This window comes from Camellia sinensis, chromosome 9 (genome assembly GCF_055761805.1).
Source record: "Camellia sinensis isolate YWXY chromosome 9, ASM5576180v1, whole genome shotgun sequence".
Taxonomy (NCBI): domain Eukaryota; kingdom Viridiplantae; phylum Streptophyta; class Magnoliopsida; order Ericales; family Theaceae; genus Camellia; species Camellia sinensis.
In genome coordinates this window covers 149540005-149556924 of record NC_138969.1, presented here as the reverse complement: position 1 = coordinate 149556924, position 16920 = coordinate 149540005, and the positions used below count along the sequence as shown (strand labels likewise).

Sequence of the window (16920 nt, the reverse complement as noted above, 5' to 3'; positions counted from 1 at the left end):
TTTTGTTTGGAATTTTATCTTTTATATGTTCTTTCAATTTTGTTTGATGAATTACGGAATAACTTATTTTGTATTTTTTTTCTCCTCATTCTACAAGTTTTGTATCTTTGTATGGGCAAATTTATTATTATTGCAAATTTATATTAATAAAATATCAGCAATTACTATTTTTTGTTTTAAAAATTAATTAAGTTAGTTTGAATGGTTAGCTAAAATAAAGAGTGTAGTTGAAGAATATAATAACTAAAGTAATTAGGTAAAATAAAGAGTTTATTTTTTTCATACTTTAGTTAGTGAAAAGTTGAGAGTGTGGTTGGAGTTGCTTATAAGCCACTTTCCAAGTGAGGATTGTGTTTATATTATGGATTTTAGTAGAAACTTAAAAAGATAAAATATTAAATTTCAGTTTTCCTTTTCAAATTCATACTCTATCTAAATTCATAATCTAAATACGGCATAAGTTGAATCATGGATTTGGATAGAGATTTCAAAAAATAAAAAATAAAAAGAATGTGTGAAATATAATTATATTTTATTCACATTTTATATAATTTTTTGTTTTTTTTTATTATTTCCTAATCGCTATTCAAATTCATAATATAAACACAAAATAAGAGTATTGCTCGTCAAACCCATTTAACTCTAATTTGTACAAGGCTTTGTGAGCCGTCATACATCAATCTATTATGCTAAACAATAATGCTAGAGATTTCATATTTTTTACCGAAAATTTATCAAATACTAACACCCATATGAGTGATTGGGTAGATTTTTGATAATTTTTTGTGGTGTCCCTAGCATTTTTCTTTTATAAATCACCTTAGTCATTTTTGGCTTTCATTTTGGCCACATCATCATTTTTCTTTTAATAATAGTGCCATACATTGAATTAAAATTAAGGACAAAATTCAATTTGTACCCTGTGGTATTATTTAGGGGCACTTTATCTCATTGTGTTTTTTAAAATATCCAAATGCTTCCCATATGATTTTGGATTAAAGAGTACCACTAACACTGTTAACAGAAAATGCAAAAAGACATATTTACCCTCCTTGCTGTAAACAGTGTGTTTCCTCTCTCTTGTTCTATATTAATAGAACATACAATCACCTCAATTCACTACAACATATATAAATTTTAGAAACTAAGTTTTATTATTATTATTATTATTTTTATAAATCTCGGAAAGTGTAAATTTTGTTGTTAAAAAAATTTAGGGACTAATTTCAGTTGTTGCAAGGATAGTCGCTAAATGATTGTCCTAAAAAATTAAAAAATGAGCTTTTAGCAACAAAAATTTGAAAATGTCGTTAATAAATTCACTTTTGGAGACAAAATAATTTGGTCCCAAAAAGTTTTATTTTTTGAGACAACTTTTGGTCCCAAAATGTTGGTAATTCATCACTAAATGTTCAATTTTGTTACTAAAAATAAAATAATAACATTTTTTGCCAACAAAAATATTTTATCCTCAAAAAATAATTTTGTCCTAAATTTTTATCTCTAAAACCTTAATTTCTTATAGTGATTTATATATACAACCAAAGCATCTCTATCAATTATTATGAAATCATATCGCATTTTGTATTTAATTTTAATGGAGATTATTTAAGTGTACAATTTTAAAATATTACCACCATTTTTGTATTCAATTCTATTGAAAAGCAACACTAAAATGAAAATTATGCATATATAGGAAACTTATGTATAAATCTTAATAGGTAAATTTATTATTTAATAGGTCGTGATAATTAACGGCATTTTTCATTAAACACTAATAAAAAAAATTTACTAATTGTTAATTTTCAGTGACAGCTTGAAAATTTTGTCACAAAAAAGTCACAAATAATAAGTTTTAGTGACAGTTTAAAAAAATCGTCACAAAAAATCATTACTAATTTTTAGCTTTTAGTGACAATCACTACTAGAAAAAGGAGCATTTGCCACAGAACTATTTGTGAAGGTTTAAGTGCCGTCACAAAAGCTTGCTTTTGCGACAGTTTAAGTTCCGTCACGAAATTTATAGTTTTTGCGACGGAAAAAGTTAGACCGTGGCAAAAAATAAGGTTATATGCGACGGTAAGTTAAACGTGGCAAATTTTTTCTGATTTTAATTTTTTTTTTCCTGTTTTGCGACGCTCTTTGGCCAATCCGTCGCAAAATTTTACTTTTTTCTCTTTCATTTGCGACGGCCTTTATATCGTCGCAAATAATAATTCCTAATTTCGCGCCAAAGCCCCTCTCCCACTCTCCCTCTTTCCCGATATTCCCAAATTCTCTGTTATCTCTTCAGATAAAAAAAAAAAAGCCCTAATCTCACTGCTCTCTCCCTCCCTCTCACCCAGTCGTCACTCTATCTCTCTTGCACGGGCAACAACAGCGTCTTGGTAACCAACCCTCTTCTTTCCTCTCACTCTTGCTCATGCATACCCTCCCTCTCACCCAGTCGTCGTTCTGTCTTTCTTGCAGCGGCAACAACAGCGTCTGTAGCAGCGGCACCAACTGCGTCTGTAGCCGCAGCAACACCGTCTCTCTTGCAGCGGCAACAACAACGTCTCTCTGGTTCTCCCTCCGGCATCCAGGTATAGCCTTCCTTTGCTTTCCTCTGCTCTCCTCTACCTTTCTATCGTTTGTTTCTCCTTGCTCATCAATTCAAGAATTTGTTGGTGTGTGTGTTTGATTTGTGCCAAAATTGATTTTGTGTTTGTGTTTGATTTGTACGAAAATTGATTTTTTTTTGGTGTGTGTTTGAGTCGCATGAAGTGGCCTCTCTACACTCTTGCCTAATGGCAAAGTATACTGGTGAATTTTGGCAAACCCATAATAATCACTGAATGTTTGCATGTTATCAACGATAGTTATTTTGTACTAAGAAGGGCTAAAGTATATAACTTGCACTGAATTTGTTGACACATTAATCTTCCACAAACATGCATGAGTTATTTCAACTTCTCAAGCATTCAAATGGTGCCTTAACTCATATCTGAGTTTGGCAACTCAATTCATGTTCATGAATGGATGATAAATAATATTTGGGGGTCAATGACACAAGTATTTTTGGAATTAATTAAAGAATTTATTTTTTCTTTTTCTTGGGTAGAGTTGCCCTAACTATCTATCTGATATAAGCCCTATAAATTAGCTTGAAGTTGGAATGTGATTTGGTGTGATTTTATCACTATTTTTCTACAATTGATGCAACACATTTAATCAGATGATGGAAGCAACTAACAAAGAGATTTATGAATGTATAGTTCATTTTCTTCTTTTGAATCGTAGAAAAAATAAAATCAAACATTATGAGATGAGGAAGAAAGAAGTTTGATAACATAATTACCAGGTAGGAACCTCTTAGATATATATATGTATGTATGCAACAAATTTGCAAGATTTCTTCTACTGTAGTTGTGCTCTTTCCTCCATTTTATGTCATTGTCAGAATGCGGAAACCCTTATGCTGGTGGCCTCTTTTCCATACATGACATATATAATTATTTCATTATTTGATTGGAACCTTGAATTTTTTTTTCTTGCTTCATTGCTTGTGATTATTCATGCTTTCATCGAATATGGAGTTACTTCTATTTGTGTGTATATTATATATATAGCTTTATAAATAGCTTGTATTAGTATGCATAATGCAAGTTTGGGTTTGGATTGACATGCGAGTCTACTCCGAACCCAACTCAGGCCATACACAACCTTGATCTGCCCCTCGGAGTATTTGTATGTACAAATCAAAGGGGAGAGATTGAAAAATACAGAGATATTGTAATTCTTCACTTCTTGTTGCCTCGGTCTCTCTCCCTCTTCTCTTGGATTTGTCATATATGATTTCATTCCATTATATTTCTCAACTGCTTCAAGAAATTTAATCTTCCATCCTTTTTGTTCAGATCTCCTTCCCATCCTTTTTTACACTACAAATTCTAGAAATTTGAGTCTTGGATTCCCGTAATAACGTCAGGAAATCCTCATTTTGTTGTTTACCAAGACTTGCTCGTGCTTGTAATAGTAAAATTCATTTGATTGACTACTATAATCATCTCTTGATATATTCAATCATCTTTGTGATTCAGTAATCATTTAATGATCCTATAATCAGATTGCAATTCTGTTGCTTATTTTCTTTTGGCGCGATTTTCCATGGTTTGAATTGCTGCTGGATGATGTTGAATCTTTTAATCTTATTGTTGACGTTCACTCTGAACTTAAATATTGTAAAAAAAATTTTACTATTCAGGTTCAGTGGTTGCTAAAATGCAAGAATGATGTTAGAAAACTTTTGTTCTATTGCATAACTGTTTGGATTAATTAACTTTCTCATTCTTTTATAACTAGATTCACAGCCTTCTAATATTTCAATCCGGATATGCACTAATCTCTTAGCATACCAGCTACCGTTTTCTTTGTTTTTTTACTTTGTTTTTCATATGGTTATATATTTTAGGCAAAATTACAAAGAAAGGCCCAAAGTTTAAACCTTGTACAAAATAAAACTTGAGTTTTTAATTTTGTTAATTTAAACCTTAATGTTTTGAATATAAACCTTCTGTTTATTTTACCAACAAAAAAGAGTTTTAGATTTTTTTTGTATGCCTACATTAAATTTAATGATTAAAATATTATTTTTCGGTCGGTTTTATTTAACAAAAATAGACTTATAATTTACATTGAAAATATTAGGGTTTAAATTTAAAAAATTAAAAACTCAAAATTTCTTTGTTAGAATGGTCAAACTCAGGTTTTTCTTTTTTTTTTTTTTGGTGTAATCTTTCCAGTATTTTATCTTTATTAACAAGCTCCTTTGATAAAATTTGAATACAACATGGGCTGATTGTGTTGATGAATTTTATGTTGAATATTTTCAACCCATGATAGAGCTTGTTTATTGTGTTGCTGTTGTCAATTTCATTGTGTTCTGTTTCTCATCTATATTGGTTTCTTGTGGTTTTTATTTATTTATTTATTTATTTATTTTAAATATAGAATTATTGATTTGTTTTTGGCAATCTTATTGACTAAATTTTGGGTTTCCCATGTATTCATTTGTTCTCTTGTTAATTACATTCTTACACAAAAATAATTAAACTAACAAAATAAGTGAATATCACAAATCTTTTATGTAATTAGAAAACCAGTACAAAAAGGAAATTTGGAAACAACAAAATAATTAATAATTAACAATTAATAATTAACATGTATTTCGATGAGCGTTGGAGTTGGAGCTAGAACTAGTGGTAATGGGTTGATTTGTGGTGTTGCATATGTCTGAATGTCATAACTGCTTAATACAGTTACCATGATGAAGTTATGGAGAGAGAGTTGGAATCTTGACTATGAAGGTATGGGTGAGTGACCTTATTTTATAGTAGTAGTCAAAGAGTTCTAATTTTTTATTGAGTTCTCATATGTAGAAACCTTAGTTCTATTGGATTTGGGATCCCAGATAGTCACCTTAGCACATTATGAAAACTTACGCTAATGGAAACATGTTAGGAAACATTCCAGGGATTGCTGGGTGGTCCAAGGGATCTGACCTGCAAAGGCTAAAGGAATTACATAGCAGAACTAAAGCTAAATTATCCTCTTACTCTTGTAATATACAATGAGTAATACTAGTCAACACATTTCCCCTCATAGTTGTAAAGAAGTCGATTATTTAATAAATCCAAGGACCTGTAGTAAAATTTGTCAAAAGAGATGGAAGGAAAGATACAACTTATTCAAAACTGGAGGAAATATTTGTAAAACTACCAAAATAGGCAATAGTTGCTGGACGAAGACGGACAACACCCATCAAACTGGTGCATTAGTTCCTCCTTGTATGCTAAAGCTACAGAAGTCGGCTCATGCCCATTGTCAGCACATTGGGGCTAGTAGCTCGACATTGCCTTCTTACAACAAAAGATAAGACAGTTTTAAGCACTTATCCTACCATTAGGCAAACCAAATATCTGAAAGAGAAACAGATATCCTATTAACAATGCTCATAATCCACATTGTACTAATGTATAAAGAACAAAATATTTTACCTGCCCTTATGCAACCAATCTGAAGAAGCACCACTTGGCACAGAGACTCCATAACAGAACTATTGACCTTTGGCAGCCACAACACACTTGTGTTAATACACATCCTTATCATAGTCCTACTTTGTACAATTGGAAGTAACCTTGGAAAGAAAATGTTGTGATGAAAACAGAAATGTGTTTATCTACTCAGAAATGTGTTTATCTACTCTAACCATCTAATAATTAAACCTACATGTCATAATTGAGCAAACGTGCTGAATACATGGCAAAGCACCATGGCCTCAAATGCTTTAGTGAATAGCATGACTTAGAAAGATGCAACATTAGTGGGGTCGTAGTACGACTCAAATTTTTTGGTTTAGACCATTCAATCGAGGTTCACCATGGTGATGTGCCTCAAAGGCACCTAACCAAGCATAAACCAGCCATTTTAGACTATCTAAGATGAAGTGTAATGTATTACTAATGGGGTAGTGTTCACTTGTTGCTGGATGAGGGTGGTTCTCCCTGCCAAGGAGAGCACACTGGTTTTCCAACCAGTTGGCTGTTTTTGCATCCTCTCCAGGATTGTTCTGAAGTGCCCTCTATTCACTCTTCCATGAATGAGAGGCACTCCTAGGTATTTCCCTAACTCAACAGTCAGGGGCATACCACACTTGGAGCTCACATGATTAAACAATTGTGTTATATTAATGAAAAAGACTAAACTGATGCCCGGGACATTTTTATGATATCATAAACTGTTAACTGAAAACTTGTTTGGGACTCAATTTCAGTTGATAAGGATACTGATATGTATGTAACATAAATACATGTATCTATACACAGATTAATGCGGTTAATTATATTTACAACATGGTGTGATCGTGAAAGTGTTGGATTTTCAAGTTTTGCCTTTATAGTAAAACTAAAGGTTACTAGTATTTTGAATGTGACACAGCATTACGTAGTTTTACTTTGTGTTCACAACAATTGGGTGTTCCCTTAATAATATGGTATAGATAGTATAGATATAATTCAAGTCTGAGGTAGTACTTTTACAATTAGGTACTGGCATGTTCATAATTAAATTGAAAGATCTATCAGGAAGTATAGAAATAATTGTCTTGATAAATCATCATTACCAGCTAAACTTTTGAAGAAATGAATGAGTAAACCTTGACTTTGATTTTTAGCAATAATGTTCATTCTAAGTAGTACACAAACAGACGAACAAAGCTAAATGATACCTACTCAAAACAGGAAGGGCAGAAAAAGATTAACAGTATTGTAGCATTTCATATATTTTTAGATGATGCAAATATGTTTTAACATGATAATTAGACTGAGTTATGGATTTTATTTTGTAACCAAAGATTTATATCAACACTTCATAGTTTCTCCAATTGAATGGCAATCCCAGACAATGAGTGTTTCACATGTACGGTCCATCACTGCTTGAAGGGTCATTGCATTTGCACCCATACTTCCAACATTATTCAGCGTAGTGGAAACAGACTTTGTTGGAACCTGAGTTTTTTGTATAGGAGGGGCTAACCTGAAAAGAGCAATGTAGAACCACCGCATGCAAAACAACTTTAAAAGTGGCTGATCCACATCTACACTAGGAACAAAATCTGAACATATTTCAACAGTAGCAGGAAGTAGAGGTACAAGCAAATCTGCTCCACTCCTGTGGATGTTAAGGCCTAAATCAATAAATATCTAAGCACATGCACTGAATTGGTGGTGGGTTCATAGCTGGTACTGGTAGTACGGTGTGGGTGTGGGTGGGTTAATAAACTGTTTGTGCTTTAGTTTGTAAGGGTAATATGCTAATTTTATTTTTTCTGTTAACCCATTAGAAGTCAAAACTCTGACAGAGGGGAATTGCAATTTTCAGAAACACAAGGGGAATTTGTAGATAACTGTAATTTATCATAAAAACATTATAATTCTCATTTATTTAAGCTATTACTCTATGAGTCTGAGCATATCTTTGTCTGCTTTGTTCAATCTAATGTACGAGCTTTAATTGGTGCATTCTATTATTACTACCTACTTTGGGTTGGTCCTTTTCAATTATTCTAGTCCCGTTTTAGGTTTGTCAACTGTATAACATCCAAAGAGCATGGGCATGAACATGCAACATGATATGATACAGATACATTGACATGATAAATATTCACAATGCAGAACACAACATGTGGAGGACTTGAGCGTAAATATAGTTTTATATATTTATCTTGTCATATATATGAGCATTCCTTTCAAAGATAATAAAGATTACAACATAAATCTAATTTCCAAACTTTGAAGTAGGTAAGAATAATAGTTATAAATATATTAATATATATAGGTTTTCTTTTTATCATTGAATCCCAAGTTATTTTGTCCAAACTTAATATGTGTTTCTTATGTGTTTAAGTGATCGACATGTGTGTCTCCCCAAAAAAAATTTCAAATAGAATTTTTTAATATTTGTACAATAGTAACCTAATCACCTTGAGATAAGGATGTTGTTAATGTGAATCACCTTCTTCTATATAGGTTTGTGACTTTTAAGATTATTTTTTGGTCACTGATGCATTGAATTGTTACGTGGTCTGGTTTTTATTGGTAATGACACAATCTAATCATAATGAAAATTTCCATCTTTAACTTCCATTTCTGTCCATGATATATTTGCTCACCTATTGGAATGTTTGTATTTTTGTCCATGATATATTTGCTCACCTATTGGAATGTGTGCATTTATGATGTATAAAATATTAGAATTGTTGTTATGGTTAATTAATATGCATGTTCATGTATACAGAATATATATTTAGGAGAAGTAAACAAAATGGACAAGAGTTGAATTGATTTGGCAAATAGGATGTCCAGAGAATACATGAATGGGATCGATCGATTTCTAGTGTTTGCATACACCAATAGGGCTACAAGTTCGATGATTTGTTGTCCATGTAGGAAATGCGAGAATCGCTATCATCTTGTCCGAGATAGTGTGCGAGAGCACTTGATTTCAAATGGCTTTCTAAACAAATACAAACATTGGATTAATCATGGAGAGTCGTATACTTATGTGCATGGTAACCGAGATAATGAAGCCTTAGTGAATGAAAACATTAGGGATGATATGGTGGGAATGATACACGATGTTACTGGTATTTCAGTTCCTTGTACAAGTGTTGTAGGTGATGAACCACAGGCACCAACTAATCCCAATGTAGCAGAATCACTTGCAACTGATCCGCAGTTAGGTCCAGATGTGGAGATTGAAAATTATTTCAAACTTTTAGAGGATGCTTAGAGTGAATTGTATCCGGGTTGTCAGAAGTTCACATCTTTGTCGTTCATTGTTCAACTTTTACATATGAAGGTGCTAAATTAGTGGAGTGACACTTCTGTTACCATGTTACTTGAGTTGTTGAATGAAGCTTTCCCTAAGGGTGCGAAACTTCCTGATTCTTACTATAAAGCTCAAAAGATCACTACAGATTTGGGCTTCACATATGAAACGTGGGATGTATGCCCTAATAGTTGTATGTTGTTCCGAAATGAATACATCAATCTTGATGAATGTGTCATATGCAAAAGTTCTAGGTGGAAACAAAATGGAGCTGATAGTTCAAATGTTCCTCGTGGAGGCGGTAAACAGATACCTTCTAAACAGATGAGATATTTCCCTCTGAAGCAAAGATTGCAGAGGTTGTATATGTCATCGAAAACGGCCAAGCTCATGAAATGGCATGCAGAGGAATGACAAGATGATGGTGTCTTAAGATATCCTGCCAACTCCCTTGCATGGAAAGATTTTGACCGTCGAAATACTGACTTTGCTGATGATTGTCGGAGTGTAAGGCTTGGGTTAGCATCTGATGGTTTTAACCCATTCAGATCGATGGACATAGTTCATAGCACCTGGCCTATTGTTCTCATTCCATACAACTTACCGCCATGGATGTGCATGAAACAACCATTTTTGATTTTTTCTACACTTATCGATGGCCCAAAAGGACCTAGTGACCAAATTGATATGTATATGCAACCGTTGATTGAGGAGTTGAAGGAACTATGGACTGACGGTGTCTCTACATTTGGTGCATCAACAAATCAAATGTTTCAAATGCATGCAGCTTTGTTATGGACAATTAGTGATTTTCCAGCATATGCAAACTTGTCAGGATCGAGCACAAAAGGAGAATATGCATGTCCATGTTGCAATAAGGAAACTAGATCGTGTTGGTTGAAACATGGTAGGAAACATTCATATTTAGGTCATCGCAGATTCCTATCTAGTGGTCATAAATTTCGAAAGGATAATGTATCATTTGATGGTACTCGGGAATTGAGTCTCAAACTGAGATTGTTATCTGGATCAGAGATTTTGCTACAAGTAGAATCTGAGGGTATCTTAACCCAATACAGGCTGGATGACCTTAAAGAGAGGCATATGAGACAAGTGGAAATGGAGAAAGCTGGACCTCGCACTCATAGTTGGAAAAAAAAGAGTATATTTTTTGAATTGCCATATTGGGAGCACAATCTAATAAGACATAACCTTGATGTGATGCATATAGAGAAGAATGTGTGTGACAATGTATTGTGGACAATATTGGGGGTTGTAGGGAAATCCAAGGATAATGTCAATGCTCGGCGCGATTTGCAAGAGATGAATATTAGAAAACCCCTACACTTGCAGTCAAGAGGGACGAATAAAGTTTATTTGCCACCAGCACAATTCACAATGACCAAGGATGAGAAATATTTGTTCTTGAAAATGCTTAAGGACGTTAGAGTTCCTGACGGGTGTTCATCAAATATCTCTCGTCGTGTACGATTACAGGATAGAAGCATTTTGGGTCTAAAAAGCCACGATAGTCATATTCTGATGCAACAACTTATTCCTTTGGGTGTACGAGGATTGTTGCCTAAGAATGTTGTTCAAGCCTTGATTGAATTAAGTAATTTCTTCAGACAATTGTGTTCCAAAGTAAATCGTCAAACAGATGTAGCAAATATCCAAGGTCGTATAGCACTAACACTTTGTCATTTGGAGAAAATATTTCCACCAGCTTTTTTTGATATAATGGAGCATCTGCCTATACACCTAGGTGATGAAGTATTGGTGGCTAGAGCGATTCAATTTCGATGGATGTATCCAATTGAGAGATATCTTCTTACTTTAAAGCAATATGTACGTAATCGGGCTCATCCAGAAGGTTCAATGGCTAAAGGTTATCTCATGGAAGAATGCATGAATTTTTGCTCTCAATATCTGAATGATGTGGAAACTAAATTGAATCGGCTTGTAAGGAACTACAATGGTGCAGCTAATATGGGTCGTGCTGTTGGTGAAACCACAACTTTCAACCTTGGTCATACTTCTTATGTACAGTGTCATCGATATATCTTGTTCAATACGAAAGTAGTTGAACCATTCCTAAAGTAGGTACCCCTCTTACTCAATATTTGACAAGTTTTTTTTGTTTTTTTATTACATTTCAAATATTAATTTGTAATTGATAATTTTTCAACGTATATAGGAAACACCTTGAAGAACTTAAGATGAAAATGCCTCGTGATGATGATCATCAACTCCGAAATGAACATTTCAAAACTTTTCACACTTGGTTTAAAGAACATGTATGTATGGACAAATCTAGCTGTAGATTACAACTTAGGTCGATTTGCGTTTTGAATTTGCTTTCATGTTTTAAATAGGTTCACACTTTGCGAAAGACTGATAATGCCACATTTTTCGAAGAGATTCATACATTAGCAAATGGTCCTCATACCGGAGCAAGAAGGTTCACCGGTTACATAACTAATGGGTTCCATTTTTGGGTCAAGTCTTTGGATGACCGTCGAGCCAGTCAAAATTCTGGTGTAGCTTTGAAAGCAGATACTATTAGTTATGCAAGCCGGAAGGACAAAAATCCTCATGTGGGAGCTGTGTACTATTATGGACAAGTGACAGATATCATTGAAATCCGGTACACCAATGCAATGAAGTATGTATTGTTCAAGTGTGACTGGATAGACAATGTTCGGGGTAAGAAAGAAGATAATTTCAAGTTCACGTTGATTAACTTCAACCATTTGTTGTATTGAGATGATCAAATCACCAATGAACCTTTCATCTTGGTATCCCAAGCTGAGCAAATTTGGTATGTTGTAGACCCTATAGAATCAGATTGGCAAGTGGTTGTGAAGATGTCTCAAAGGGGTTTATTTGATATGTATTCTACTGATCCAGAAACTGAGCCATATATGAGTCAACAATTAGAAGAAAATATAATGGTCCGTGATGAAGAAGTTGGCTGGGTAAGGGAAGTCGTAGAAGGAGAAACTGTTGATGTTGAAATGAAAGAGAATTAAGATATTTTGTAATAATTTTTGGATGTCAACGAAACTTGACACGCACAACACACTAGGCACACATGACTTGTAGGAGAAGACGGGACTCGAAACCGATTCCCGGTTTTGAATCTAGAGCCTAATTTCCATTTATGAAAACTTGTTACTTAATAACTCTAAACCGGTTGACACACTAAAATGCTCAAACGGGTTCAGATGTCAACGAAACTTGACACGCACAACATACTAGGCACACATGACTTGTAGGATAAGACGGAACTCGAAACCGATTCCCGGTTTTGAATCTAGAGCCTAATTTCCGTTTATGAAAACTTGTTACTTAATAACTCTTTTTCAAACCGGTTGACACACTAAAATGCTCAAACGGGTTCGGATGTCAGCGGAACTTGACAGGCACAACATACTAGGCACACATGACTTGTCGGAGAAGGCGGGACTCGAAACCGATTCCCAGTTTTGAATTTAGAGCCTAATTTCCGTTAATGAAAACTTGTTACTTAATAACTCTTTTTCAAACCAGTTGACACACTAAAATACTCAAACGGGTTCGGATGTCAACGAAACTTGACACACACAACATACTAGCCACACATGACTTGTAGGATAAGACGGAACTCAAAATCGATTCCCGGCTTTGAATCTAGAGCCTAATTTCCGTTAAGGAAAACTTATTACTTAATAACTCTTTTTCAAACCGGATGATGCACTAAAATGCTCAAACGGGTTCAAATGTCAACGAAACTTGACACGCATAACATACTAGGCACACCTGACTTGTAGGATAAGACAGAACTTGAAACCGATTCCCAGTATTTCTTGTTGGAACGAAGCTTGGTTAGATTCTGTTAACCAATCTTTTCCACATTCTAGTGTAGTGCTGCTATTGGTGACTTTTAGTCATTTGAATTCTAGAATTTTGGCATAAATGTGAAAGTTATTCTTTGTTATATAAAAGTTTTTCCCTTGATGTGCTTCTTCATGGCAATGGTTGCAGCTTTAGTATTTAATACTACTCATGTGAGATGCTTATGTGTATATGTATATGTTTGTATGTAGACATGTTGGGTATGGGTCTTTTTGTTTATGGCTGGTTCATGTATGTATACTGACTCATGTATATATATGGGTGATCACGCTATGTATGGAACATGGGGTATGTATTACTAGTTTGACGACACTTTGACCCTCATTATATTTTTGATGTATACTTTCGCTGTTAGTCCACTCGACTCCCATTGGTTAGCCAATAGGATTGGTTATCGGCCGGTTGTGATGCCTAATCCTCCAAGGGTGGGGCTTGGGTCGTGAACTTGAAGCATTTCTCTATACATGGGTTTACATCAGTTATATTCTGTTTGTTTGAGAATCATGGGGAAGCAATAGATTTTGGAGAATTGTTTAATTCTAAGCTTTTATAAAGCTCATCTTTAGTAGGTAACCAATGATGTGTTGCCACATGAACCCAAAATAAAAGTTACTTGGTTTTTCCAAAATTAAGAGATTCCTCAAGTTAAAGCTAATGGATAGATCTAATTTCTTAAAGCTTTATGGAACGGTTCTTACATGTCTGAGCTAGAATGGGATCCATCTTGTAGCCTCTTTCCAAGGTGTCAGAACTCAAAATGCTTTTATTCTGGGGGAAAGTTAGTACAGAATCCTACTAAATGGTTTTATTTCATGATAAATCCTGCGAAAAATTTATTAACCCATGTAGTCACACTTATATAGAATGTTAGGAGATGAAATCCTTTTTTTAAATTTTAATAATTTTTAATGACTGTTATAAGTTTGATTTAAATTGTATGAATATCATTATGTTTATGATAGACATAACATTTCCTTTTCTTTTTTTTTTTAATGGAGATTTGCATGACAATTATGAGGATTGTGAAATAACCATTACACAGATAATCGTCAGTGATGAAAATTGTGCTGTCATCCCCTTCACACTGCAATATTAGAAAAGGGAATATATACCATTTAAACTCCCAAAACTGCAGAGGGAGGAGTGGCTTAACATGTATTGTGCTTATTCGGCCACTGGAATACATACCATTTACTTCTCCCCCATCATGAACCTACTTTCATTCTATTATGAACTTTTGGCCGCCACATTTAAGGACATCTATCATAAAATATTATACTTCTCTCTCCCTTTCCTCACCGATATACCTCTTTGTCACAATTACATTCAACAACCTCCACCAAAAAATTTCACAGTAAAGTTTGCTCCTTCTAGCCTCCCTTCCTCTTTCCCGCAAGGATTTCTTTTTTCTTTATTTATTTTTTTTGTGTGGTTAGTTTTTGTATTTTCACAATGTAAATAAAGTGTGAAACTTCACAATTTTTTGTCCAAATGGGGTAATTAAATGTCATGATTTTCTCCTAAATTATAGATTTAACTGCCATTTTTATCTCTACGATTAAAAATTGGGCATTTTGGTCTTTTGCGTAGTTACAGCATGTTTTGGGTTTGTAGAATATTTGGAACTTAACATGGTACAAGTTCTACATATAGGACTTCTTATTAAAACCGGTGTTTTACCTTGGACAATATGGTGTGATCTTGGTTTTGTTTCTTCACCTGAGTGCTTCTTGCTAAATTAGGTGATTTTCTTTGACTTGAGAAGTGAGTGCCACTAGTGCTTTATTTATACTCGAATACTTCAAACTGTTATAAGTTTCTCTTTCTTATCCTATCAAACAAAGTAGGGGTGGGCATTTTTTGTGTGTGGATAGAATCATGATGATGGAAAAGCTATAGGGGTCCTCGTCCATCTTGATAGCATCTCATTGAGTGTTTAGGAAACATATCCATTTCTGAAGTTTAATATTCTACATTTGTGTTTGAAATGTTCTTTACTCCTACAAAGTTCAGCTCATACTACAATGTATGTTTTATTTTTTATGGTAAGGAATAGCTCTTCAGGTAATTATGCTTACAATATCTTCCCATACCAATATTCACTGGGTTTTTTTTTTTTTTTTTTTTTTTTTTTTTTTTTTTTTTGCATCTTTTAAAATAATATTTGTCTGCATTGTCCTTGAAAGTTTGACTAAGAGACTAGGACTTGCTGTTTTTGTTTTTATTATGCTGATGTGTGTAGAAATGAGGTGTCTGGAGTGCTCTTTTTCATCTATATTCCTTTATGTTCTATGCCTAACTAGATCTATCTATACTGTAAATTTTTGTAAATTGAGTTATCTATTATGATATATATTAAGGCCAAGTTTGGCATCTCCCAAAAAAATCAAAAAGTCAAAAAGTTACTTAAAAAGTTAAAAAGTTATCACTATTCACCAAAAAAAATATTAAAAAATTATTGAAAACTTCTTCTTTACAAACTCTTTTTGTGTTTTTTCGATTATTGTCAGAGATTATAGCTCAACGTGTACAATCATTGCCTATTTTTAATAGTATTATCATCATTGTAGGATGTAATTAAAGTTTCTTTGGAGAGTTCTGTAATACCAAGAGTCCAATTGGCGGAGGGACTTCTTATTAGTGTCGATCCGTTGTGTGAAATTGATGGAGTTCCAATTGGCCCTGGATTTTGCAAAGTTTTTGTTTTAAAAGCAAACAAGCCGAACGCTATTTTGGAAACAACATCCCGATGTCTAAGAACAGTTGGAGAAGCTGTGGGAAGATACATTGTGTGACGCTCGATTCATGTATATGTTACAATCTTATTTATTTATTTATTGAAATAAATATCAAATGTTTTACATTTTCTGTAAGCTTCAAATTAATTATATTGTAAATGATTTTTTTTTTGATTTTTTTTTTGCAGGTGCAACCCTTTTGAGTACGTGATGATATCTTCACATATCGATATTAGAGTTTACAATCTTATTTATTTATTTATTTTTTGAAAAAAATATTAAATGTTTTACATTTTCTGTATGCTTGAAATTAATTATATTGTAAATGATTTTTTTTTTGGTTTTTTTTTTTGCAGGTGCAACCTTTTTGAGTACGTGATGATATCTTCGCATATCAATATTAGAGTTTAAAATCTTATTTATTTATTTATTTTTTGAAAAAAATATCAAATGTTTTACATTTTCTGTAAGCTTGAAAATAATTATGTTGTAAATGATGATTTTTTTTCTTTTTTGTTTCTTTTTGCAGATGCAAACCTTTTGAGTACGTGATATCTTCGCATATCGATATGGGAGCTTACTATTGATATCAAAACGAGCTACATTATATCTGTTTTTATTTTTTTATTTTTTATTTCTATTGTCGATACTAAAAATTTGAGTTCTTGAATTTCAAAAATTATTAGTATTGTTAGAGGTTATTTTATATATTTTGTAAATAATATTTGATTGACAATTGTTACAAGGTACACATATTATTCTTGGTATATGATTTTTTGAATGTGAATTTGGATGTGGATGTGGATGTTGATGTGGATGTAGATGTAGATGTATTTTTTTTAAATATTATCATTTGTATAGGAAATATTTAATAAAATATGCTTTTATAAAAAATAATTTTATTGCCACAATAATAAAC

At 33.2% G+C, this 16920-nt stretch overlaps 1 protein-coding gene across 1 annotated transcript; it reads left to right on the top strand.

Moving 5' to 3' along the window:
- The first annotated feature begins 9429 nt into the window (after positions 1 to 9429).
- Positions 9430 to 16588, top strand: LOC114258698 (uncharacterized). The gene is made up of 10 exons (XM_082889444.1): positions 9430 to 9725; positions 10278 to 10513; positions 10598 to 11465; positions 11564 to 11663; positions 11742 to 12072; positions 12199 to 12344; positions 15834 to 16054; positions 16190 to 16204; positions 16358 to 16372; positions 16531 to 16588. Exons 1-10 carry the CDS (start codon positions 9430 to 9432, stop codon positions 16586 to 16588), a joined length of 2286 nt encoding a protein of 761 aa, XP_082745570.1.
- Positions 16589 to 16920: the final 332 nt, after the last annotated feature.